Source organism: Coffea arabica, chromosome 8e (assembly GCF_036785885.1).
Source record: "Coffea arabica cultivar ET-39 chromosome 8e, Coffea Arabica ET-39 HiFi, whole genome shotgun sequence".
In the NCBI taxonomy this organism is placed as follows: domain Eukaryota; kingdom Viridiplantae; phylum Streptophyta; class Magnoliopsida; order Gentianales; family Rubiaceae; genus Coffea; species Coffea arabica.
This window is the reverse complement of record NC_092324.1, coordinates 43,377,374-43,404,170: the sequence shown is the minus strand read 5'-3', so window position 1 is coordinate 43,404,170 and position 26,797 is coordinate 43,377,374. Positions and strand designations below refer to the sequence as shown.

The window sequence follows — 26,797 nt, the reverse complement described above, 5'->3', positions numbered from 1 at the left end:
ATTTCATAATCCAATCATAGCAACTTAGTCAACCATTTGTATTGAGCAGTGGTTGTTAATCTTTGCTCCCATAGGAACGTCAAGGACTTGTGATCTGTTTTAATAATGAAATGATTGCCCACTAAGTAGTGCCTCCATTTGGTTACTGCAAATACTAATGCCATCAGTTCTTTCTCTTACACAGACAGCCCCATATTTCTAGGTGGAAATGCTTTATTGATAAAAGCTATGAGATGTCCTTCTTGCAACAATACTGTACCCATACCATGACCACTAGCATCTGTTTCTATGACAAATGGGAGATCAAAATTTGGTAATCTTAATATAGGTGCAGTGATAATCAACTATTTCAGTTGATCAAAGGCCTTCTGAGCTTCTGTATGCCAATAGTAAGCATCCTTCTTGAGTAAGACTGTTAATGGCTTGCAAATGGTTCCATATCCTCATATGAAACATCTGTAGTAGCCTGTGAGTCCCAGAAAACCTCTAAGTTCCTTAACAGACTTAGGAATGGGCCAGAAACTAATGCAGTCCACTTTGCCGGTGTCCATATTGACTCCTTCACTGGACACTACATGACCCAAATATTCAATCATGTGCTGAGCAAAAGAACACTTAGAAAGCTTGGCATACAACTGATTCTGTCCAAGTACCTCCAGTACCTGTCCGAGGTGTAGTAGAACTGTAAATTAGGAGGTCATTAAAAAAAACTAGTACAAACTTCCTCAGGAATAGCTCAAACACTTGATTCATTAATGCCTTAAATATATCAGGTGTATTTGTCAGATCCAATGGCATTACCAGGAATTCATAATGCCTCTGATGAGTCTGAAAAGCAGTTTTATGTGTATCCTCCATCTTGACTCTGATTTGATGGTATCCAGACCTCAGATCAATCTTAGAGAAGAATTGTGCTCCATACAACTCATCTAGCAATTCATCAATATTGGGTATAGGATATCTGCCTTTGATTGTTAGATCATTTAAGTGCCTGTAATCTACACAGAAACACCATATGTTGTCCTTCTTTTTAATCAAAAGAATTGGTGATGCATAGGGGTTGTTGCTTGGCTTAATAATTCCAGATTTCAACATATCAGCAATCTGCCAAAGGACTTTTGGACACTAAGCACAACTGGTCACCAAGCTACCATCTCTCATGGTGACAATGAAGGGTTTAACATATTCATAAGGAATTTCATGTGCAAATACAAGTTTATGGTGAATATAGCTGTCACTACTGTCTGTATCAACTAAGATTTTGGCAGTTTCCCTTGCTACCAGCCCTTCCAGTAATATAGTATTTCGTCTAAGAGAATCTGAAAGAGCATTTAGGGATATTTCTCCTGGGCGACCAGTCAACTCATCTTGCTCTCCCAGAGCATCTTGAAACTCATAGAGGGGAAAGTCTGACTCTTCCTGTCGAGGCAGAAGCCTTTTTTCCGATTACCTGTCTAACAAGTGTCCCATACCAAACTTCTCTCCACATTTAAAGCAGAGTCCATTATTTCTCCTAAACTGTACCTCTTGTGGAGATAGCTTTTTAATTTCTGTGTTCCTGGTTACTAGTTTAGGTGTATTGCCCTAAGGCAACTTGTAATTACTGATCCCTCTATTGGCAGAATTAGGGTGCCTATACATCTCAAATCTTGGCTCAGCCATCACCTTCCTTCCTTCCTTCACTGTCTTTCCTTGTAACTTAAGGGCTTGTTCTTATAAATGAGCTACTTCCACAACTCCAGAGAGTGTATTTGGCTTGAGCATTTTCACCATGGGTTTGGTTTCCTCCTTGAGTCCACTTGTAAAACTGGAAATGAAGTATTCCTCACTCAAGTTGGGATTCTGGATCAGCATTAAGGTCTTTAATTATTCAAACCTCTATTGGTAGGCCTCCACTGTACTTACTTGCTGTAATTTGTTAAATTCTTCGACAATGCCTCTACTACAAGTTCCCTTAAACCTCTGGCAGAGTAGTTCTTCAATTCCTCCCCAAGACAACCTAGGCTTTTCTAATTTGATACCCTGGAACCAATTATCTGCTTTTTCTTTAAGGAACATTTTACCACCAGCAGTTTATGATCCTCAGGAATCTTATTCAACAAGAAATATTTGTTGCATTTTCGAGTCCATTCGCGAGGATTTTCTCCATTGAACATATGCAACTCAATCTTGGGAAAGTTGTAACCAGAAATCTTACTTAAGACTTCACAGCTTTTTGCTTCTTTCTGTTTCCAAATTCAACCTCGGATGAATGGGTGGTGTAGGCAGCAGAGGTGTATGATATTTCCCATTTCTATCATCTTCATTTAAACTCCTTTCCTTGTTCATCATTGCCTTCATCATCGAACTAAGTGTTTCAAATTTCTACTCCATCCCTAGAACAATCAAATCCATTCGTCTATCCCTTCCTGCCAGTTCTTCTTTGACCTGAAGTTGCATGTTCTTGACATCTTCCATTATTTTTTGCAACTTTAGTTCTTGCTTCTTGAGGTGATCTTCCAATGTCTTGAAGTGGGTACTTTATGCCATCTTAGTTTCTCGAGCTACCAAGGATCAGTTAGCTCTGATACCAAATTTTTCAGGACCCTAAATCCAGAGAAAAAAAACTTACAAATGAATGGAGAAAGAAAGAAAGGAACTAGAAAATGTGGGAGAGTGAGGGAAAGAGAATAGAGAGAGGAAGTTCAGAATCAGTAATAAAGGGAACATGATTATTCTTTCTTGATTTCCAATCCACTGTACAATCTGGATTTTATACACTCTTGCAATGAATTCTCCGAAAACTGACTCACTCAGCTAACTAACTCTACAACTGTTTCTGCAACTTTCTAACAAACTTTAACTAACTTTCAAATTTGCTGGATATTGATACAAAGGCCCTTGTAACTTTGGTTTTATTTCAATCACACCCCTGGACTTGATATAGGGATGTAAACGAATCGAGCCGTTCGCAAGCAACTTGAGTCTAAGCTCGGTCAACATCGAGTTTGAGTCGAGCTCGAGTTCAAAGATATTCAGCTCATTAGCTCGTGAGCCGATTCGACTATACATTCTTTTATTTATTTATTTTAATATTAAAATTACATATATATTCCTAATATTTTGTTATTTGTTAAGAAAAACTATTATTTTATTTATTTTTTAAAAATAAAATAATTATTTTTTATTTTTTTAAATTTGAGTTTTACATTGAAAGATCGTCGAATTCGAGTTCAAGTTTCATAAAATTAAATTGAGACTCAAATCGATTATGGCAAAACTTAACTCGACTCTACTCGTTTGCACTTCTAGTCACTCATTTCATTAGATCAAATGGCAAAATTTGATATGAGGGCCAATACATTGGGCGTTAAATTTGTTGAGGTATTAAAAGTTACATAATATTGTTAATGGCTCAAAAATGAACTATAACAATAAGTCAGAGGCCGACTAGGCAATGTATTCTTGACATTCCAAGTTTCCAATTGGTTGGACCTAGGTACTTGTAGTTGCTTCTATTTTCATATTTTGCTTATATATACGGACTCGAACCATAGACCTTCTCGATAAAACAGATCAAACTTTTTATTATCAATATGATCAGAACTGTTTCAAAGACCCAACATGCATTTTTTATTTTTTATTTTTGCATTTGGCTCTTTCATTAACTGATCAAAATATCGATTAGTTTGCTATTTTTTTTCTTTTGACAAAAAAATACGATAAGATGATGGCTCTATGTGTTTTGATTTATTATTTTGGATTCTAATCCAAGAGCACTACCAAAGTCTTTCAAGGGTAGAGTTGTCATGACGTATATCTGCCTATGGCCTAGATCAACCTAAGTCAAATGAAAGTCTCTATGTTCTGCTTACAAAATGAAATATGAAACTTCATGCACCTTAAAGTTCATAGGACGAAAAGAGATTTTTTGAGGTCCTTATACTTATTAAGCCTAGCATTGAAAATATTGGATATTCACCTTATCAATACCTCAAATCCGTGAGAGTGTCCATTTTTGTGCCCAAATGGGCACCCCAATCGAGCTGAACCCTCCTTGTAGAAAGAACAGTTTGTTGACAGGGAGGTTCTGGAGAAGCTCAAGAATTCAGCAGCTATAATACCACTAATTATTTTTCATATTTGACTTTGGCAACTTAAGATGAAATTGCATCATTACAATATCCCATTCTTTTTTTATTTGATGATACAATGAATTTTCAATTTTACCATTGGCTTCTTACCATCCCTTTTTTTGTCCTAACTACTCAAATACTAAAAGCCCGTTTGAATTGCTATTTTTTGAGATTTTTATAGAAAAATATATTGTAATGATTTGATATATGTATAACAAAAAAATGCTTAAAAAATGTGTTAGCAGAACACAAAATTTTTTTGAAGAAAGATAAGGCCTAATTAGCAAACTTCTTGTTTTGGTAATAAAATTAGAGGGAGGAATATTTAACTAACTGAATTGCTATTTTATAAGATTTTTATAAAAAAATATATATTGTAATGATTTGATGTCCTTATACTATATAAGAATGAGTTGTGGTTTTGAATTTCAACCACATGAATAGGGACATTTTGGGAATATAGAATGATGTGTAATTTTTTTTAAAGCTTTTGGTACAATTGATGACAGCATTTTTTGGATATATTTACGGAAATGTCCTTACGTTTGTACATTTAAAATTTTTATTTATTGAGATATTTGGGTATTTTTGGAATGTGAAATTATTTTACACTCTGTTTGCATCGGGTATAACTTATATAAGCTTATGTGTTGATGTAATTACTGAAATAGTGTTATAGACACATTTAATTGAAGTATGATTTTTGTTGTACAATTAATTCCATATAGTATAACCCCCATTACCTCGGACCTAATCAATAGCTTCAACTAATCAAAATTCTTTCTTTTGATCTCCCATAACCTACAATCAATTGAATTAATTATTGTCTAAGTAACAACTGTTTCTAATTATTCACACATTCATCCATTTGCTTCTTGCTTTTCCATTTTTCCCCAACATTTACAAATATAGGATCTTTCTTCTTCCTAACATTAAATTGTACCCGTTATGTATACCACTCTATAAAACTTTTTTTTTTATTCCTACCACTCTATACAACTAAGATCAGTGTCTTGCCTTTTACAATTTTGTTCTAAAGTCATATATTTCTTTGTGTTTCTTACAAGGGTGAAAAAGCCAATTGGGAAGAAAGACGTAAAAGTAAAATTAATGCAAATTATTATGAAACTTATGTTGGATGATCATTATCACAATCACGGCCAACTTGTTCCAATTATTTTTCTTTATTTCTGATTTAATTGTATCAAAGTTGTGAAATTTATAAATTATAATTTTGTTGATTTAACTACTCCCTTTAGTTGAGTACAACCTTCCAAAGAGGTATTTTCTATTCCACCAAATTTTCATTTGCTTGCTTTCACAGAACTCTATGTATGATTGTTTTCCACTAGCATAATTTCATCATTCATATGGAATTTTTGAAACATATAGTGAACGTTTGATCATCATTGCAGGGTTAATAGTGAAAATACCACATCTGCAAGCAAATATTGGGAAATATCATTAACCACTTTCTACTTATGGCTTCCAAATCCAATTCATGTGTGCAATTTCTTCTTATTTTGGCTTCATGATGGGTTTGTTCTACTAAATAAGCTCTTTTCATATGGGGGTGTTTTTCTATTGTATTTCATCATTACGATTGAGATGTTGAGATGTGCTATCAAAGAAGAAACGAATTTTCATATTATCCTATAGTGTGAATCTTTCAAGAGAGTGTGAAGGGCATTTTCTTTAGGACTAAATTGTGACAACGGTTCACTTATTCCTTTCAAAAATGCTTTATGAAATAGACACCTTAAGCTCCCAATACTCATGTTTGTTTGTCCAATGCAACAAATTTGTTGCCCACATTACCGATTGCTTTAGGAGAGGCAAAAGTGCAAAAATTATCCTCAATAAGTTGTATGAGCCAGCTCTTAACTTCAATTTATTAGTTCTCAATGGATTTCCATCAATATGAACCTATAAATTTATTTCCTTCTAAAAACCTGGATTTTGGATCATGTTATGTTTTGTTTTCCTATTGATCAGAACAATTATAAATTCTATGCTCCAATCCACATCATACTCGCCGGATTGCTTGATGAGACCAAAAATATATTAGGCATCAACTTGCTTGGATTTTGGATTCTATGTGCACAAAAACTTAGGGACTTCCTCGATCATAGTTAAGATGGATTGTCCGATACTTCCAAATTATTTGTGTGATGCTTTTGAGCTTTCCATAATATATTTACAAGGTTGACTCTTTCTTTTCGAGTGTTAGGTTTGTCAAAATTGATGTGGATGAGATAAAACTAGTTAAGAACAAACCTAAGTGTTAAACTTTTTTAATCTTGTAATGAGTTGTAGTATAAGGATGGAAATTATCTATTTGACATTAAAAAAAAAGTTTTTGCTCTAATTTTTTATGTTGATGTTGAATAATAAAAAGTAATATATTATAACTTCAACTTTGGATGTTTTCTTATTATGTTATTCAGTTAGTCCTTTTTGACATTTTCTTCTATGTTCTTGATTAACATATGTAGAAGAAATACTATGTGCACTTAAAAATTAACTTTATTTTTATGTAGGGTATGAAAGGATTTGTTTATGGGCAATTCTACTTCAACTAATACGATACTTATCTTATATACATGTTTTTTAATAACTTATATCTGCAATATTTTCTATTTTCTCAATCTTATTGTGTTTTTCTTAAAAATTATGTAAAAAATTTTAAGTAGAGACATTCAACGCGCGGGCTTTCATACCCTAGTATGTAAGATAACAAGTGCTTAAAAAATGTGTTAACAGAACACATAAATTTTTCTGAAGAAAGATAAGGCCTAATTAACAAACTTCTTGTTTTTGGTAATAAAATTAGAGGGAGAAATATTTAACTAACTGCCTCCTAACACGCGCCAACTGAAAATGAAGTGATGAATCACCTCTCCTCCTCCTCCACCTGCCGCCGCATCCGTTCTTTTGCCACCCTTCTCCTCAACCTCACCACCACCACCACCGCTGGAAGACTTTTCTCCACCCAATCACGGCTATCTTCGCCAATAAACCATCGAACAAAGTGGCCCCCACCAAAACCAAACCCAAAACCATTCCAATCTAAGTCCACCCCACCCCAGTTCCAAAACCCTAAAAGCCCTAATTTCGACTCTTCCCCTGACTTCACCACTTTATCTAACCTTCTTACCAATCCTTCCCTTGAGCCCGACCCGGAGCTTGAAAATGCCCTGAATCAGGCCCGAGTTGAGCCTAGGCCGGATTTGCTACTGCAGATATTCAACCATTTTGATTCTTCCCCTAAACCCTTGTACATTTTCTACCTCTGGGCTGAGAAACAGCCGGGTTTTAAATTCTCTCTGGCTGTTTTCAATGCATTGATTAATCTACTTGGGAAGGCCCGAGAGTTCAACCGGGCTTGGGCTTTAATACATGATAAGATTAATGCTAGTGAAGAGAGGCCTAATTTTGATTCATTTGTTATTATGATCAGGAGATTTGCAAGAGCAGGTAGTCTTGCATTTTGCACTGGATAATTGTTTTATTCGTGGATTATTTGATATTTATAATCTGCAAGATTCTTGTGATTTACTGTTGGAAATTTATTTGAAAATGCTGAAGTTTGAATTAGACTCCAAGATGGATTCTGAGTTCAAATAGGATTTTTTCTTTGATCTTTGTGATTATGGGTTTCTAGTTTATGTACGTTGTTACTCTTGGAAATGTTTCAGTTTTCTGGTTGTGGAATTTGTGAAGCAGTGTGTGCACGTTTTTTACAGTTTTTGTTGTTTGGGGGTGGGGGATGGTGGGGCTGGGGACAGAGGCCTCAGTTTTTTTATGGCTGCTTTTGAAAATCTCGTATATCATGATGCATTTTTTCCTGCCATTTTGTTTTTAAGAAAGAATTTGTGTAAAATTTACTGAGATTTATAGGAGAATCATGAACATTTGCACACAAGTGCTTTCTTTTCTTGGAATGCTTTGGATATATCAATGATCAAGTTATTTACCAGCACCAGAGATCCCCTGATGATCTGAATCTTCCTGTTATTGAGAATCTTCTTTTAACTGCAAATACTGAAAATGAGATGTCTCTAAGTAGTTTGAGCAAGTTTTTGATTTAATGTTGCATCCAATACATTCCCTATTGAGAAAACGGTTTACTGCTGACTTGTGTTCTGCTTAGCATTGAGTCATTATTTTTGTGTTCTTCATGTTTAACTTTATTTATTTTGTTTAAGTGTTGAATTGTGCATCATTCATGACTCTCTTTCCTTTGCAGGATTGCCTTCACAAGCTATTCAAACTTATGAATTTGCTTCCAATTTGGCATTTCATCAGGCTTCAGATTCAGAGCAGAAATTGTTTGAGATTTTATTAGATTCTTTATGCAAGGAGGGACTTGTTAGGGTAGCTTACAAGTGTCTTAAAAATCGAAGGGGACAGGATACAAGCTGGGTTCCATATATACGCATTTACAATATACTGTTAAATGGCTGGTTCCGATCAAGGAATTTAAAACAGGCTGAACAATTTTGGATGGAAATGAAAAGGGAAAACATTAAGCCGAGCATTGTAACTTATGGTACTCTTGTTGAAGGATATTGCCGGATGGGCCATGTTGAGGTAGCAATGGGCTTAATAGCTGAGATGAAGAGGGAAGGAGTTGAGCCGAATGCAATTGTTTATAATCCAGTAATTGATGCTCTAGGAGAGGCTGGGAGGTTCAAGGAGGCACTGGGGATGATGGAACAGTTTTTGGTGTTGGTATCTGGGCCAACTATTTCGACCTATAATTCACTGGTTAAGGGTTTCTGTAAAGCTGGAGATCTGGAAGGGGCAAGTAAGATCATCAAAATGATGATAAATAGAGGGTTTGTGCCAAGTGTAACGACTTATAATTATTTCTTTAGGCACTTCTCAAAATCAGGGAAGATTGATGAGGGCTTGAACCTTTATGCTAAGATAACTGACTCTGGATATGCACCAGATCGGCTTACTTATCATCTTCTGGTGAAGATGTTATGTGTGCACGGAAAGTTGGACCTGTCAATGCAAGTTGTTAAAGAGATGAGGGCAAGTGGCTGTGATCTGGACTTGGCTACAAGTACCATGCTAATCCATTTGCTAGTCAAGACACAGCATGTTGACATGGCCTTTGAAGAATTTGAGGATATGATTCGTAGAGGATTGGTCCCTCAGTACCTTACGTATCAGAAGATGAGTTTCGAATTAAGGAAACAGGGAAAGCTAAAAATGGCCCAGAAAATTTCTGATCTGATGTCGTCTGTTCCTCACTCAAAGAAATTGCCGAATACATATGGTGCTCATGAAGAACTATCCCATGCTAGAAAGAAAACTATTATGAAAAAAGCTGTAGTAATGTCTGATGTCTTAAAGACATATAGTAACCCAAGGAAGCTTGTGAAGCATAGATATCTACCTAAGAGTGGTGTATCACGTGCAGGCAGGTGATGGACGATGTCAGGAAAGGAGTAAACATGGATTAAACCTGTCTTGTCCTGTTAAATGAATTCACTTCCTCAAAGGATATGTTAAGAAGGCTTATTGATAGTTTTCTTCTAAAGGATGAGCGAGTCCACTAGGAGGCCTGATGTAGTTCAAGGTTTAGACTTAGTGTCTTTTGCAGGTATCAGTTGCTTCTCTTGATCAATTTCTTGATTGGGTTTTCCCCTTTTCACATTTGCTGGATGGAAATTTGCGTGTGTTTGCAGAATTTTTTTCTTTTATGAACCCTTGTTGTGTTCAATCTGTTGGAAACTTTTCCATCAAGGATAAATTGGAAACTTTCTCTTCCCCGAAAAAGCAGAAGCAAAACCCTTGTTGAAATTCACCTTTGGATCAAATCATTTAATTTGTTACACAGGATTTCTAATCGCAAATTTTATGTCTTATTGAACCTGCTGACTCCCATCCTTGAAAGTAACTGCTAGACTTTTCACAGGGCTACACAAACAGATTCTGGTAGCCTTTAGTAGCTAGGATTTGAACAGAGAATGTTATTTGAAAATGTTAATCTATTTGTTCTCTCCATGACAGGGTCTTTCATTGATTGCTGGTATTCCTTTAACAGTAATTTGGAGAGTTAAATGTGGAAAACTTGAACTCCACCACTGAATTATGCAGCATTGGTTTGATACTTGTTAGGCTTCGTGTATAACAGGATGCCTAAAGTATACTAACAGTTTTTGAATGCAAAGGATTGGATCGAGGTTCAGCTTCCTGGCCAATATGCAGTGCCCATGTCAGTAAATAAATGCAAAAGATTTCCTTGGTGGAGATGATAGGAGATGATTTGAGCCAAGTATTACTTCCATTTGAAACTATATTTGATGCATTGGTGGAACCTGGATTATGAAAAGTGTCACTATGCCTGCTCGGAAATTTTTTTTTTTTTCCAAGTTGTGACAATACCCACCATCTACACCTATAATGTGCTTGTGAAGGGTCCTGCAAGGGCAGAAATATGCAGAGTACTAGCGAAACCTCAAGATGAGGTGAATAGAGGTTCTCTGCCTACTTACTGAAGGTTGCTTTCTGGGCAGACTATCATAAACTTGTTAGATGTAGAAGAAATGGTTTGACCAACTTTGGAATTTTTGATAGAGATACAACTACATGCAATGTGATTTAATTTGCCTACTGGAATCATGGGGATTTTTTTCCCTGGAGAGCAATTAATTTGAGGAAACCGTTGCAGCACTTGAAGATGTAATACCAATTGAAGGTATTCCTCAGTGAGTGAAGTATCTGTCAGTAACAAGTTGTCAACTTTGTTTGGACTTAGGATGGTATCTGTTCTCTCTCTTCATTGCTAGGAAATACACTCTTCACTTGCAATTTGAAAAATGATAATGCAGATAGCTGAAACATTGCGCGACATAACAAGGTCACGAGGTTTGAGGGTGGAAAAATAATCAGTAGTTTCTCAACTCTCTGTTGTTTGCTTACATGTAATTTTTAGTGTTAGTTCCCTTCAACCATGGTTTACTATTAGTGCAATGAAGTTGGTTTTAATGTCTTGGATCTAGGGCTTTTGTCCCTTTTTCTTTCCAGACACGAACTGAATAGACTAGTTTCTGCATAGACCTGATGTTGTATTTGAAAGTACATGTTGTATAGTTGCAGTGATCCTTGACAACGTGCCTCCAGAGTTGAGGAAAGACACATTTTGCCATCAGCCTGTGTCTCTGTGTGCAGCCAGAATGTGGCAGCTGACTTGTCTTGAGTTTCAGCATCTCTGTCATGCTTATGAGTTGAAACATTTTTTCGTTCCTCTTCTTTCCTAAACGAATAACTTATTATGTTTGTTAAACGTCCACAAGATGATTGAAAGTCTATCAAGCTGCTTCATCCACTTGTTCGCTGCATTGAGACATGCATCTCTAGTCTGGAACAGTACCATATAAGCTTTCCATATTAGTTTCAAGAATCTTCGTGCTGTTCTTGCCAGGTTGAGATTTTAGAGTAGTGGGTTTAGTGAAGAAATGTCATTTTTCATCTTCTTCCCCTCCATTAGGTCCTGTTCTGCTCTCTCAGATGCTATGTTGTGGATCTGATTTAATGATGCAGCGTCCTGTTCCCCTCCATTAGGTCCATTAATGATGCTATCTCTCTAATTAGCAAATGACCATGTAGAACAACTATGTTTTGCATATGATAAAGAGGCTGATTAATAATGCAATATGCCTTTTTGTACTGGCAATTCCCCATCTAGTCATTGAACTTAAACAAATTGAAATCCATGGGATATTGAGGAATTTTCTTGTTCTTCTTCATTTATAAGGGTCCGTGGCAATTGATGTATGACATTCTTGAAAGTCACTTTGTTTTTTCATCTCAACGTTGATATGATGCATCATTTTTCAAATGATTTGATGACTTATAAGCTCCGAAGTTGAAAGTAAAACTTATAGTTGGTCCACAAGAATTAGTTTGCCTTTATTTAAAAAGCAAAATATTTCTGGTCCAGATTTTTTCTGTAAGGATTAAATTTATGCTGCAGTTCAATGGTTATGTGTGTAGTATTATTAGTCTGGTGTAAACCCAATACCTTTTCACTTTCCACTTTGATAGCTGATTCTTTGTGGGCCTTATCTTATGTAGTCAAAAATTGGTTATAATCCAATTATTTGTTACTCATGATATCTCATCTGCTAGGCCAGAGGGATTGTTGAATTTAGTGAATTTTACATAAAGAGACTTTTGTTGCAACGTGGCACATCTCAAATATGGAGGGTATCGACTGAAATATTTTTATTTAAGAGAGAATTACAGTTTTAATTTCAAATGTTTGGGGTATGAGTGTTTTTAGTCCCTAAACTTTGGATGAAAGTAAATAGTCTCAAATGTTTATGTTTCTATGCACATTTAGTTTTAATGATTGATTTTTTTCCAGTTACTATTGGAATCAAATCACGTGCCAGAAACCAATTAAATTGATAAAATATTGCTAGCCATGATTTGTAATAAAAATTATTAATTTTTTGCACACTGATCACATGAATAATTAGTTTTCAACCTAAATATTTTTGTCGATTGAATTGTTGTATTTTTAGGCTAAAGAATAATTACTCACCTGATTGGCACGCGAGTCATTAGTCTAATAATATTTTTTTAAAATTTTTTTATAAAAAAAAATTAACTGTTGGCACTTAATAGCGCGTGATCACATTCGATTAGCAATTGACAAAAATTAATCAATAGGACTAAATGCGCTTAAAAATTAAAACATTTGAAACTACATTTGCCCTCATCCAAACTTTAATAATTAATTATAAGTCCACATGCATTAAACATTTGGACCAAAACTACTCTCTCTTTATTTAATGTGTAAGTGCAACAAATGCCTGCTACTCAGTATTACCTACTGCAAGTAATTGGTGTTGATTAAACTATTACAAGGAATCTTTGCAGTGGACCCCTAAATCTGCAGAACTTAATCACGGAATGACACTGTGGATATGATTCATCAAATCATTTTGCAGGTATGTTGGAGAGGAATTTGGAGATAATGCTAATAATTATTGCGATAAGCACCAACAACCCTTTGCTAGATAGGCCCTGACAAATGCAATGACATCTTCAAAGATTTGGTAACAAGAGTTTTGTCTATATTCATGCTAGCATTACTGTTAATCTGCACTGCCTCTGAAAAATATAAAATGAAGAAAACCCTCCTTGCATATGTAACAATAAAGAATGTTGCTAAGCAGCTGATTCCATATTCCGGGTGGAATTCCATTAGAGGAGGCACACCTCCATTTGAAATCCGGCAAGCTTTATTTGGGGTAGCTTTTGCCTCAAAAAGGTGGTAATTGCCATTTCTGGAAGGCTGCTAGAGATCAGGTTATCTTTGCTCATGGTCAAGTGATCAAGAATGTGCAAAATTGTGCAGCATCCAAAAGGATTTCAAGCTTTGTTGCCAGCAGAAAAAAAAAGGGGGGGATGGAAAACATAATGGGTATTTGAGGACATTCAATGTAATATCAGTGCATCCTAAATTGACTAATATATAGCCCATATCTCTTTGAGTTGATTGGAGCACCTTTACCTTATCATCCCGTGCATGCTATGATGGTCATGAAGCTCATTTCTAGTTGATTTACTTGATATGTTTTCAGTGACAAGTAGAGTAAGGTAGAAAATCTTTGAGAAATGAAAGAGATGCAATCATTTGAGTTTGATTTCTTGAAGATGTTGGGATATAAATGAAAGAAAACCATACTTATAGAGTACCAGTAGTTTTCTACTGCAGTATAGTTGGTTACTTTTTGAGTGATTCCATGCACTGTCAAAGGAATAAAAAGTAGAGTAGACAGGATGCTGCAACAACAGACGACTGTATTAATTTTGCACTTGGATCAATCCTTCCTCTCTCTCTCTCCCTCTCTCTTTTCATTTTCAATTTCTATCTTTTGTTTTAGCACACTCATAGCTATTGGCACACAAGTTTGGTAGTATTTAGGTCTTTTTTCCACCAAAGTGTTTGGTATTCAATGGTGATGACGAACTTGTTTCAATCATGCCATAAGATGAGGAGCAACTAGTGGAAACTACCCTCCTTTACATTTTTAATGATCCATAAGTCTGTAAAAAGCTGTTGGTAAAAATTGTAAACTTGGAAATGGTCATTTCTATGAGTAATTTTCTCTCAGCTAAAATAACATGCAAAATGCAACCTTCTTTTTTTTTTTTTTCTCTCCATTTTTCTGGGGGAGAGAAACAAAAGAATCATTGCGTAGAGGAATTGGTTTGTGTCCACCTGGTATCCATTACCCTTCAAAGTTCAAAGAAATCTAGCTCCATCACTATCTCCATAATTCCTTATCTCTTTCTTTCCCGTTTGAATTGGCAAATCAATTAGACAATGATGACAAGAGCAGTAACCATTTCTCTAATTAGAAGCAGAAGTACAAAGCTTCAAGTCAAGCAGCAAAACTTTCTTGCTCCTAGTCAAAGCTATTGCTACCAAATGGAATAATTCCCTGTAAAGTTGAATCTTGTTTTGTACAAATTGTGCTCGACTCCACACAAAACATGGAGTAATAACTTTCTACTTCGAATTGTATAAATTACAAAAACATGATCCTCGAAAATCAAGATTCAAATATCAAAATGAAGGGTCTTTTAAATACACAAATTATTTCAAATATTATTTTATTCGTATCATAAATACATTTTTAACCATTTTTTTTTATAATTGTAATTACCAAAGGATTCGTATAAATCATATGATTTTTGGGGGGGGGGGGTGTTTTTCAAATACTACACTATAATATTATATATGAAAAAACTTTTCAGTGTACATTTATTTTTGAGCATTTTTCAAATTTATAATTCTATGAGATATTTTTAAAAATTAAAAAAGTTTCCCCACACAACACCACCCACTATAGAGGAAGAAATGAGAGGGGTTGGCAGGGAAGGGAGGGAAAAGGAAGGAAGGAGAGAAGGGAGGAGGAGGAGGAAGATGGAAAGGGAGGAGAGAGGAGGGGGGAGGGGCGATAGTGGTCTTGATGGTGGTAGAGGTGGATGGTGGTATACGCTGGGTAGAAGAAGAAAAAAGTTGTAGAATTTATTATTTTTATAAATTATATTGGAGATTGTACGAATTTTATATTTTTTACGATAATTTTGATATGTATATTTGAAAATTTTATTATAAAAAAGTACGCTAATTCAAACAGAACCCTAAAAAAAAGATATGGAATTCTCTACTACTATTCGATCCTTTTTTAACTTATAGTAATAAACTTTTGGAATTTGTTTGACTTGCTTGTTCGATCGAGTATTGACTAGAGCTCAAGGAGATTGATATTAGTAGAAAATAGAAAAGCAATTAAATCAGTAGTATGTGGAGAACGTTTTTGATTAGAAATGATTTATCACACAAAGGCCAAGGTGAGAAAAGGACGGCTGAGTATTGGGGGCAGTGAGTGAGTGAACTTAGCTGAAAGTGGATGCAATGCAGTCAACAAATGTACTCAAACACCTTAAGTTGCTGATTGAGAGAATCAATGCTTAAAAATTCCTCCCACTTGGAACCCCATATGCCAACGAAAATCCTCAAATCACCCCATTGGCTATTGTAATTTGTTACTCCTACTTATTTGATCCACTTTCTAATTTGATTTTTTGTGCTTTTATGTATGGATTGTGGCACTTTCACATCTCATAAAACATACCTGCAATTTGCTTTCTTTCTTGTCTTGTTTATTCTACAATCAAATCTTCTTGTGGATTGCCCTCACAATGCGTTGAAGAGCATTGATGGAAACTATTCACTAATATAAAAAAAGGCCCAATTTGTTTTGGCTTTAATTTGTTTTTTCTGGTAATGATTATGAATATTTTCATAATCAATTATTGAACAATCACTTGAGCAATAATTGATTATTATAAAGAATTTGTTCGGTCGAGCCATTTATAGATCAATTTCTTCTATCAGGTTCTATTTTGTGAATATGATCAATAAGTGATTGGTTGATATGTTCACAAAATTTAAAAATCACGTAAATTGAACACAAAAAAAATTCAAAAAGCAGAACAAAAGAAAACTAGAAAAATGTGTAACAAGAAAAGGGCCATTTGCATGAAGCAAGAGAAAAGCCAGAAACTTTTGCTTTTTAATGCTCCCAGAAAACAACTCTTTTATTGATTTTACATCATCTTTTTCTGAAAAATCGTGCAACCCTTTTGCCCCTTCCTCCTTCCTCACTCTCTCTTTGCTTTTTACCCACACAAAACACAGTAGTATATATTAAGAAAGATTCTTGCTTTCTTCATTTGTATGTTGTATAGCAGGGAAAAAAAAAAAAACAAATGAAGCTAATCAGCAGCTATGGTTTTACCTTAACATTCCTGCGTTAAAATGAGCTAATAATAATGTCTGTTTTCTCCAGCTGAATTTAATAATTGTTATGTATTTAACCATTTATGGCTCATACTCAAAATAACAGTAGTTCTGCGGGTGCTGCTGCTGCTATTAGTACTAGTGGTGCGGATGAAGTTAAGGCTTCTGGAACCATTTTTCATGATTTTTTGGGCAAACGGTCTGCTCCAGATTATTTATCTCCGGCAGGTGGGGTGGCAGCCGGCAGAGTCCGGCCAACATCCGAGGCCTCTCCTTCATCAGCTTCTGTCTCCATTGGTGGCTCTTCTGGTGGTGGCCGTGCTCCAATCTCCACAACTTCTGATCTGGGTTCTGGTGAGACTTGAGTTGTCAGTCATAATTCTCAAAGTTTGCATCTTTTCTCGCCTTTTTTCCTTGTTTTGGCTCTTTTTCAAATTTTTTATGATACCCATTGTCATTATGTTATTGTAAGAATTCTTGATTTTTCTCTTCCGGTTCTGTTTCTTTACCTAATTTTTGTGTGCCTTTTGAATGACTATGGAATGGTTGTAACTATTCATGATAAAATAGACAGAGAGCTGGATTCTTCTATTTCCTTCATTGGTAAAGTTTTGAAGGTAGCTGATGCACTTAGCTCTTGTACTTGCCTCAACTTTCTGGGGTACTTAGGATTTTTTATTTTTTTGGTTGCTAATTTTGTGATCCTTCCCTTTACTGGATAACAAACTTGGAATTGTTTATGTCTTTCTTGGCATCATCTATAGTGGGTTGGTTGTGGCCTTTGTATTCTCATGATGGAGTAGTTTGTCTTAGGTCATTCATTGACTAAGTAGGTTTAGAGAACTCACAGCTAGTGCGTGGATTATTTAGCGTATTTCTTGCATGTATGATGCAGTGACTTTTTTCTTTTGATATCGGTGATGTCTAGTTTTCATGGGTTATCCTATTAGCTTTCTGTCCATTCCAAGATACACAAGTTATTGATTTTTGTGCCAGTTGGTAACTTTAAGCAATGAAAATGCATGGTAACTCTATAGGTGATTGAGATTCGAATTTTACTTTAATAATGACAATGCCATGTGCATGACTTAGTGGAAAGTTTTTTGGAGTTTTGGGATTATTTATTGTTTGATCATTCTTTCATCAACTATGGTAGAACGACAAGGTGGAAATCATTTTGAAGGAGTTCCGTTCTATGGAGCGAGAAGTGATCTTATTGGGCATGAAACAAGTAGTAGATTTTCTGGAACTAAGAGAAGTAACTCAGACTCGTATATTGGAACAACAAAAGATAGATTTCCACAAATGGTACCAGATTCTCGTGAAGGCTCACAGTTGATGAAGGTAGGATACTTCTTCTAGCCCATCATTCTTCTCTTTTCATTGCTCATAAACAAAACTTCATCTATCTTAGCATTGGCTGAATATATACTATGTAAGATGTCTGCCATTTGCTCTAATACTGTCCATTTGGTTTGAAGTTCAGCTAATACGACATGCTGGTGGAGAGAGACCAAGACGTCCACAGGATGAGGATGTGTCGTTTCCTATGCATTTAGTCCGGCCAATTTCAGCTTCCCTTGTATCACAGCCTTCCTCTGCTGCCAGAGCTGAAGGTAATACTTCAAGATTGGATCGTGGTATTCCAATGAATGTTGGTCCGCCTTGGCAGTATCCACCACGTTCCAGTCAAGTTTTTCCTTTTGGCTACCAAGGACTATCAAACAAATTGAGAGACTCCAGTGTTGGTCCATCAGTTATATCTCAAGGAGCTGCTGATGAAGGATCTAGGACTGGTATTAAAGGATCTGGACTTCTGAGCTCTATTAACACAACTGGTGGAATCTCCGAAAGAAATTTTACTGGGGCAATAGTCAGCAGTAGTAAGCTGAAGTCCGGGATTCACAATTCTGAACCAGAATCCTCTACAACTCCAAAGTAATATTTCGTAAAACACTTATTGTTTCTGTATGCCTTGTCTATTTTTTCTTCCTGCAATAATAGTTGATGACACATAATGTTTATTTGTGATAGCCAACACGGATTTGCTTCTTCTGGATGTCAGATGACTATTTTCTATGGCGGTCAAGCACATGTCTTTGACAACGTTCATCCCAGCAAGGTCTAGTCCCTGTTCTTTTCTAGCCCCTTTATTCATTGAAAGATATATTTTCTGAATTGCTGTTTGCATTAATTCGGCCAGTGAATTGATTTGTAATAGAAGTCTTTTTCTATTGCCATCTGGGCTTCATGCATCATATGAATGATAAAGATCTCTGTCTTTTGATCATAGAGGTCTGACCCATGTAGTGGTTTCTGTTGGTTTTACCTTATTTAGTGAGACAAATGCACGCACTTCTTTCCTAATTCAATGCAGTAACTACTTGCTGAATCTTGACATCCTGTAACCAATCATGAGCTAGTCAATTCCAACCCTAATTAAGTCACATGACATAGGCATCATACAGTATGAAAAAGCTAATACTGCCAATTTTGAGCCAAGTATACTTTACATTTTTGTCCAGTTTTGGGTATGTCAGGGTGAAAGTGAAAAATAAGGTGAACTTTTGATGTGTAGCTCTTGACATGTGAAGGTCCTGATAACCTAAGGCTGGACAAATTAGGACAGAAAAACATGTATTTTCCTCTCATGGTAATGTCTGGGCTTATAGCATCGCGATTTTACCTCATTAGGATATCAAAGCTTTTGACTGATGGATTCTATGAATTTAAGTGCTTATTTACAACTTGGTATGTCCATCATGGCAAGTTAGATAGTTGTCGTATGAGTTCTACATTAACAGTGGTGGGCTTTTTGACCTAGGGAATCTGCATGGAGTCACAAGGAAGTGTTGGTTTGTGGAGTAGGAGTGTAGCTTTGGAATTATTGTATCATAGCAGGTCATGCTTTAGCATAATGTAGAGAAGGAAACTATATAAATGAGAGTACTGTTCTACTAATGAATCAAATGTTTGATTTGGTAATCAACTGCATGTGATGCCTGCGATAATAAGACAGCACTTGTTTTACCAGGTTGATCATTGTACCTGTCTCAAGGCTATTTATTTCTTTCAGAATTACATGGACATTTTAATTGAGGATCTGAGCTGCTTTAACTGGATTGCAACATTTGTACTTGGATGACGAATACTCAAATTCATCATATTTTATGGTGATTGTGATGTTTAAAATTTACAGAGAAAAGACTTCAAACTGGGATATGTGGTCTTTGTGTAATGATCACCACATGTATAATAATCTATCCTGCTCTGTATTAAAAAATATTTTCCCCTGGATACATTATTAACAAAGTTTTATTAGATTCCATTCCATATGGATGTCAATAGCTTTGCAGGCAAAATGGCCAAGAAAAGTATAGTTGACTTCATTTTTTAACTCAACCTTGCAGCATCACTCTTCATTTTTTAAGTAACCTTGCATTTGGTTAGGTATTTAACTAACTGGAAAGGAAATCTAGTGATTGTTTCTTTTCAAATAGAGTGATGCTGCACCTTTTAAAATCATAAGCTAGATTTGTTACCTTGTTTATGTACATAATTTCCACAATCTTTTAACTCAACCTATATCAGTTGTTACTCTAACTCTGCGCTTAGCTGGATTTCTGGTTTTAAGACCATAAAGTATTTTGGTGTCTGACTTTCTTCAAATGTTAGCCTTTGGCTGGGTAAAAATGAAAGTTGATAGGAGCTTGAGGTACAATCCAGTAACTGTGCCTGAAGAAAGCATGATCAGAGTCCAAGGGGCTTCAACCAAACAGGGTTTGCTGGAAGATTATGGCCCTGCAGCCCTGAGCGCACAAAGCTGGTTTTTTTTTTTTTTTTAATCTTGGAATTTGAAGTAATAGCTAGTCTATGCATTGTCCTGCCCTGTGCTTGTTTTCTTTGAAGTGGTACTTGGTCCTTGAGGTGGGCTGCAAAGGAAAAATTGATTGCAGGACCTCCAAATTTCCAGCTCTTTGATTTTGGTTCTAATCTTGCTGCATCTTCAAAGTTGCTAAATCCTTTTAATTCGTTTTTCAAAAATTATATGGACTATTTTCAAGTCTCTCTTGCATTAGTATATCCAGTTTATAGCTCTCTTTTCTTTATCCACCTTAATACTATATAAGAAATATCTTTTAATGTAAACTCCTATTGATCTAGTCCTTTTACACTTAATTTGGTATTGTTTAGGTTTTAAATGCAAATTTTTGGAGGATGGTTTCATATTCTTGGTGTTAAAAGTTTAAAAGAAAAGATTGATTTTTAAGCTGCAATTAGAATCTGAGTTGATATTATATTCTTTCGGTATTCAAATCTGATTTTAATTTAAGATTACTTCTATTTGCTTAAAGATGGATCAATGGGACTCCGCAAGGTATTTAGAGAAGATAGGATTAGAATTGCACATGTCAATAGTGGAGTTAGCAACCTTATTTTTGTGGATGGAGACAAACCTTTGCTGAACCATGTTATTTCCTCTGCCTCCAAATGCTCTTTTGTATGTATGTGATCTTTCATGCAGAAGTTTACTGCCTTCTCCCTTTTAGGAACTTAAGTAACCTCTTACGAAATTGAATGGGCGTTGGATGATTCTACAACACCCTTTTCCATGATTGGATTAAGTTATTATAGTGACTATTTAATGTTTTAGTGCCACAGCATGATCTGGTGAGTGAGAGGCATGTACTTATGGATGTTCTCTAAGAACCAAAATTTATAGAAGGGGATAGATGCTTGCGGATTGAGACTCTTTTGTTGTAACTTTTTGTGCTTAATCAAGCCTTGCTTCTTATGATATGTTATGACATTCATTTGTAAACATCTAAACTCCTTTCCAGTTTAATTTTCATATCTTACACAGTGCAGTCTCTAAGTACTGTAATTATTTAACAACAATACCAACCTTATGTCTTTGTTCTTTCCAAACCTTTGTATGTATCTGTCTTTGTAACATGTAGCTCTTGGAAGGTTATTTCCATCTCAAATCTACAGTTTGATTTTCTTTTTTTTTTTTAATCAAAAGATCTGGCCTCCTTATAGTTTGGTTTTCTCATCTATAATTAATGTCACTCCTTATGAACACAGTGCTATATCAAGTATGCCATATGGAAAAAATAAATTATCTTATCTGCATTTGTTTGTTGCTTGTAGTGGTGCTTCCTGTATCAAAAAAGAAAACAAAATAGAAAAAAACAGATTAGCTAATGGCCCACGTTTGTTTGACAGCTTAAACAATGCTCCACTTTAGATAGGTTTTTGGTCTTAATCAAGATAGGTCAAGGGCGCGTCGGAATGATCAGTGGCTGCTTAGTCTCATCTGAGAGTATAATCTCCTTTTACTGCCTTTTTTCTTTGAAAAAAAAAGAGAAAGAAGTGCTCCTTCTTTCTTTTGCAGATAAGTCATCGTTAAAGAAAGGAAAACCGGGGGGTGATGAGAGTCAGAGGGTAGCCCTTCTTTTCAAACATATTTAGCATAGGAAGTGGGTGAGAAGATGTCTCGTATTCATCTGAAATGGCTTTCTTCCTCTTTTTTATGCTTGTGCATTGTGATGCACTTCTGCAGAGAAAGGTACAGAAAAACATTTGGAAGGTTCCATTGTCCTTTTGGAGGGTCAGAGCATCCTCATTTCTTGATTTTTGCGTTTATCAATAAGTTAGGTGCATCTGATGTGCAAATAAACTTTTGATCCTATTATAGAAGTTTTATGCCTTCTTCCCAAGAAATAGTGGCCCGTGTTAGACAGCCTTATGAACCTAGACTTTGACTTCCTTTACTTCTTGCTTTTCATTTAAAACCTTTCCTCCCAATAAAGGATGGAACATTTTAGATGGTAACGCATCCGTGAAAAAGTTCAATTTTTTAATTTCTGGTTCTTGATTACGGGGATCCACTGAAAGTAGCATGTGTAGGAACTTAGATGTCTGTGGGTTTTTTTAGGCCATTATATGTGCTTTGTAGTAAAACTTTTGGTTATAGAATGCATTCTCTTGCTTGCACTTGGTATATATATGAAGTTGATGCTGTTGAGAACCCTGACATCAAAATCTATATCAGGCAGATGTTATAATGGCCTTAGCGGGATCCAGTGGGGGATCTTGGTCAACAACCTTCATGCCAAAGACCACTTCAAGGCCATTCACGGGAGAAAATTGCACACCAAGTGGTAAAAGCAACCCAGGCATGACAGGTAGCTTAGTTTTACAGCCGGAAGTGCATGGGAAATTGTCAGTCCGGGTGAACTCCTCTCATGAGTTAAGCTCTGGTGAGAATTATCATCCCCCTCCGTTTTAGCATCTTGTGTATCAGTTGTTTTCTAATGACCAATGTGATGTCTTCATAAAGGGCATTGAGCAAGATGTGTATTTTGGCAGAGTAACTCTCATGGGGTATTCTTCCTTGGGATTGTTTTATCAAATGGGCTAGCTGACTTATCTTTAGCTCTATGGGGCAGTACAAAGACCTTTCTATGGCACAAACTTTCTTTCTGTATATTAAAAAAAAAAAGTCTTTTTCTTAATTTCTTCATGTTGACGGTATTAAAATGCTTCTGTTTTTTCAGAATCCCTCTGATATATGGGACATCTTGTTCAGGTACTCAGCGGGAGGAAATGCTGAAAAAGGATGCAAAAGCTCCAAATCATGCAGCTGATGTTTGTGCTGAAGAAAAACATGAAGTATGATGTGGATTTGCGTTTGCCTTGGCCTCACTAGTTTAGTTCTTCTTCAAGGATGAAATCAATCTCTCCGTTCTTCTGCAATTTTACTGCACTTGGCCTCAATTTTTCAACATTTTCATACGAGGTATTTACAAGCAACTGTCATCTGCAGAGACTTCATTAAGGAGTCCAATTGACCATCAGTTATCATCTTTTGCAAGGCAAATTCTCCATGCACTCGCAAGCATAAGTTATTCTTGAGTGCTGTATTAGTACAAAGAATTGCTCGCCTTCAACTTAATTCCAACATAATTTTGTAAATTTAAATTAGGAATTTGTCTAATTAAGCTTCACGTTTCTTATAATTGATTGTTTCATCTGATTGCTGCTGCTTTTGAGTCCACCCACCATAGTGCTAGGGATTAACAACAATGCCAAATAACAAGCATCTGGGGTCCTTGATTCATCAAACCTAAACTTCTAGAGTAAGATCTTTGGCAGTTGCAAAGAATATGCTTGCATTAGACTGATATGATTATGATTCATAACCAAACAGGAAAACAATTATTGGTTTTTTGTGTCTCAAAGAATTTACCTGCAAAAGTTGTTTGTTTCAAGCCCAGCATTTTTATTTCAGTGTGGGTTGTTGTGATGTGCTACCACCACCTGCAACAGGGATAAGGCTGTATTTTGTTCATTGACTTTGAACTGCTTGCCATCCACTTTTGCATTACAATGTTATTTTACTTGAGCAGAATGTAAATCTTCAAGATTTCTGGGCTATATGCAAATCTATCGATTATAAATTGACTAATTATCATGTGATGTTTCCAGAAATGGAAGCCGTTGCCTCTTATGGATTACATCAGGGTCCAATCTCGTCCCAAAAAGAAAAACAAAAAGATACATCAAATAAAGCTTTCAAAAACATTCTGAGCTGTATTTTCCTTACCTTTCCCCTTAAGGACTGCCTAACTTGTGACTTGGATTATTAGTTGTAGAAGGGGCATGCACCCAAACAAAGGATAAAATGACATTCCAGTAATGTAATCAACTCCTTCCCCTTCCGTCTTTCCCACTGATTTTTCTTGGAGTTGCATTTTATCTCTACATGAAATCATGTATTCTTCAAATCAATAAACTGTAAAGCCATGATCAGGTAATTTTATACTCCTTTCCATGTGGTCATTTCGTCAATTTTTAGAGAGAACTGCATAAAATTAAGGAGAAATTGCAAAGATAACCCTTGACATTTCCAAATTTATGGCACTGTTGTTTCACAAATATAGGTAACATCTTTTGGTCCTTAATATATATCCAGAGTTATTAGCGATTAGTGTAAATTAGGCATGTCAATGGGTAGGATCTGGATTGAATCCCTTTGATCAAGTTGCAAAATCATTAAATTTAGTTAGACCTAGATCCAGATTCACACCCAAACTCTTATGGATCTGAAAAAGTAAATTCAGATCTGGACCCTTATGAGTTTGGGTATTCAATAGGTATTCGTAGATATTTTTTTTATAAAGTGAAAAACTAAAGTAAAAGTATTTTAAAAATATATTAAGTTCAAAAATAACATAAATACCATATAATTTTTTCAAATAATAAAATTAACGTTCAAGAAGTTGAATGCAATATTATAAACTCAAAGAGAGAACTATTATCAACTACTTCTATTTTTTTTAATCAAAACTTTATCTGCATTTACATTAAATCTTTCATTTGTCTGCTTTTAGTTTTTCTCCTTTTCCCCAAAAGTTTATATATATATATATATATATATTAGATTATTTTAAAAGTTTACTAATATATATATATATATATATATATATATTATATTGATGCATAGGTCTGAGTATGATCTGATTTGGATCTAGATTTTAAATATAGATCATAAGAAAACCCAACTCTACCTAAACACATTTTTCAACTATCTTTTTATCTCACATATATCATATTCAAAAAAGTACAATAGTATTTTTTTTCACAAAATTATCCCAAATAATCTACTATCCAAACACACTAGTACTAGTAGAAGGATGGTCTTCCTTCTTAGAAACTAAAGTTTGCTCAAGATGGTCTATAACGGTTGGTTAACGAATTCAGACTCATTAAGTTTATGGCAATAGAACTTCATAAAGAGTCAAGAACGAAAGATCATGAATAGGAATGAACAAATTGAGTCAAACCAAGAGTATCTTAAGGGTTTAAGTATTTTAGAAAGAGATTTTTTTTATTGGAATTCACAAACCAATAATATTATGTGATTGTATATTCAAATACTATAGCAAATATGATAACGATAATGCAGACATAAGCCACTAATACTTGCTCCAAAATTGAAGTTTAATTAATCCCTAAATCAGATTATTGGCTACGATATTAGCAAATTTCTTGTTGTTTCCTCATCTTCTTTCATCATTGCTCCTCATTCTTTGGCCGAACGGTCTCATTCCTTTACAAAATTTAGTTCCCTTATGGATCGGATCAACTTATAATTTGGAATTGCTCTTTGTCGTATTATCACAGAACAAAATAGGAAAAGTTCATGTTGGAAAAGTTTATCTAGCGGACAAATTTCTACCAGCAAATCATGTTGTAATGTCTGATTCCATATGACAAAATGTGATCTTTAAGGATGAATGGAATGAAATTTGACCATGTACACACAATTTGTTGTGTTTGCTTGAGATTTAAGACACTCATAAAAACGCAAAATGTTATTACAACAATTTTATTTCTCCGTGGGGAAAAGAATGTTTCAGTTATATACTTGGACGATATAATGCACATGGAGAATTAAACCAAAAAGGGTTACTAATTTTGCTGGATAACATGAAGAAAAATACTAGTACTATTACTAGCTAGTTGTATTAACTATCTTAGGAAGGAAAAATTAATTAAAAGAAAATGTTTTGAATCTCACTGCTAGTGCATATGCGTTTAGCTGTACTAAAATATCTCTATCATATATATATATATATATATATATATATATATATATATATATATATATAACAATATTCAGTTTTAATATTAGTAGGTTACTGAGTTAGCTATTCTAGCCTAATGCCAAATTCACAATCTATCTATCTTTTCACCATATGGACATCTTTTGAGTTTCTATTTTTTATTTTTTATTCTGCTTCTATTTTTTTTATAACAGCAAATTCCCTTCCTTTTACACTTTCTTATTTATAGTGACCTTCAATCAATTTATTAGTTCTGCTTTATATACATTTGTATTAATTATGTCTTACAAAATCTTTTTAGCAATCAATTTATAGTTTTCTTATATATATATATATATATGTGTGTGTGTGTGTGTTTCTTTCCAAATATGTTTTATATTATGATAATTTGTCTTGATTATATGTTAAAAGTTATTACTACTAAAATTTTGATCATCACGCCTTATGACACTTGCCCTTTCTTAAGGAAATTATTGCTCTTGCTCCAATATATGCATTGGTTTATTAGACTATATATTGGTCTCAAAATTAATTTTAGATTCAATTTTTATTATGTTCTGCTCACCGTTAATTTGTATTTTTATTTTTTTATAGCAGGAGGGAAGGATGGGATTTAAGAAGTCGGGAGGGGGAAGGGAGATTAAAAGCCAAAATCTCTAAATTATGGAGTATTAACCTCAGCATCTAGACCAAGGCCTCCTCGG

General features: G+C 35.0%; 2 protein-coding genes across 2 annotated transcripts; both read left to right on the top strand.

Moving 5' to 3' along the window:
- The first annotated feature begins 6,912 nt into the window (after nucleotides 1-6,912).
- On the top strand, nucleotides 6,913-11,393 carry LOC113702986 (uncharacterized). Its single transcript, XM_027224190.2, has 3 exons — nucleotides 6,913-7,592; nucleotides 8,365-9,732; nucleotides 10,143-11,393. Exons 1-2 carry the CDS (start codon nucleotides 7,004-7,006, stop codon nucleotides 9,555-9,557), a joined length of 1,782 nt encoding a protein of 593 aa, XP_027079991.2. The 5' UTR covers nucleotides 6,913-7,003; the 3' UTR covers nucleotides 9,558-9,732; nucleotides 10,143-11,393.
- Nucleotides 11,394-16,107: 4,714 nt separating this feature from the next.
- Nucleotides 16,108-23,483, top strand: LOC113702987 (uncharacterized). Its single transcript, XM_072062131.1, has 6 exons — nucleotides 16,108-16,812; nucleotides 17,615-17,802; nucleotides 17,945-18,396; nucleotides 18,493-18,580; nucleotides 22,517-22,724; nucleotides 23,054-23,483. The coding sequence occupies exons 1-6, from the start codon at nucleotides 16,542-16,544 to the stop codon at nucleotides 23,140-23,142; spliced, it is 1,296 nt and encodes a 431-aa protein (XP_071918232.1). The 5' UTR covers nucleotides 16,108-16,541; the 3' UTR covers nucleotides 23,143-23,483.
- The last annotated feature ends 3,314 nt before the right edge of the window (nucleotides 23,484-26,797 follow it).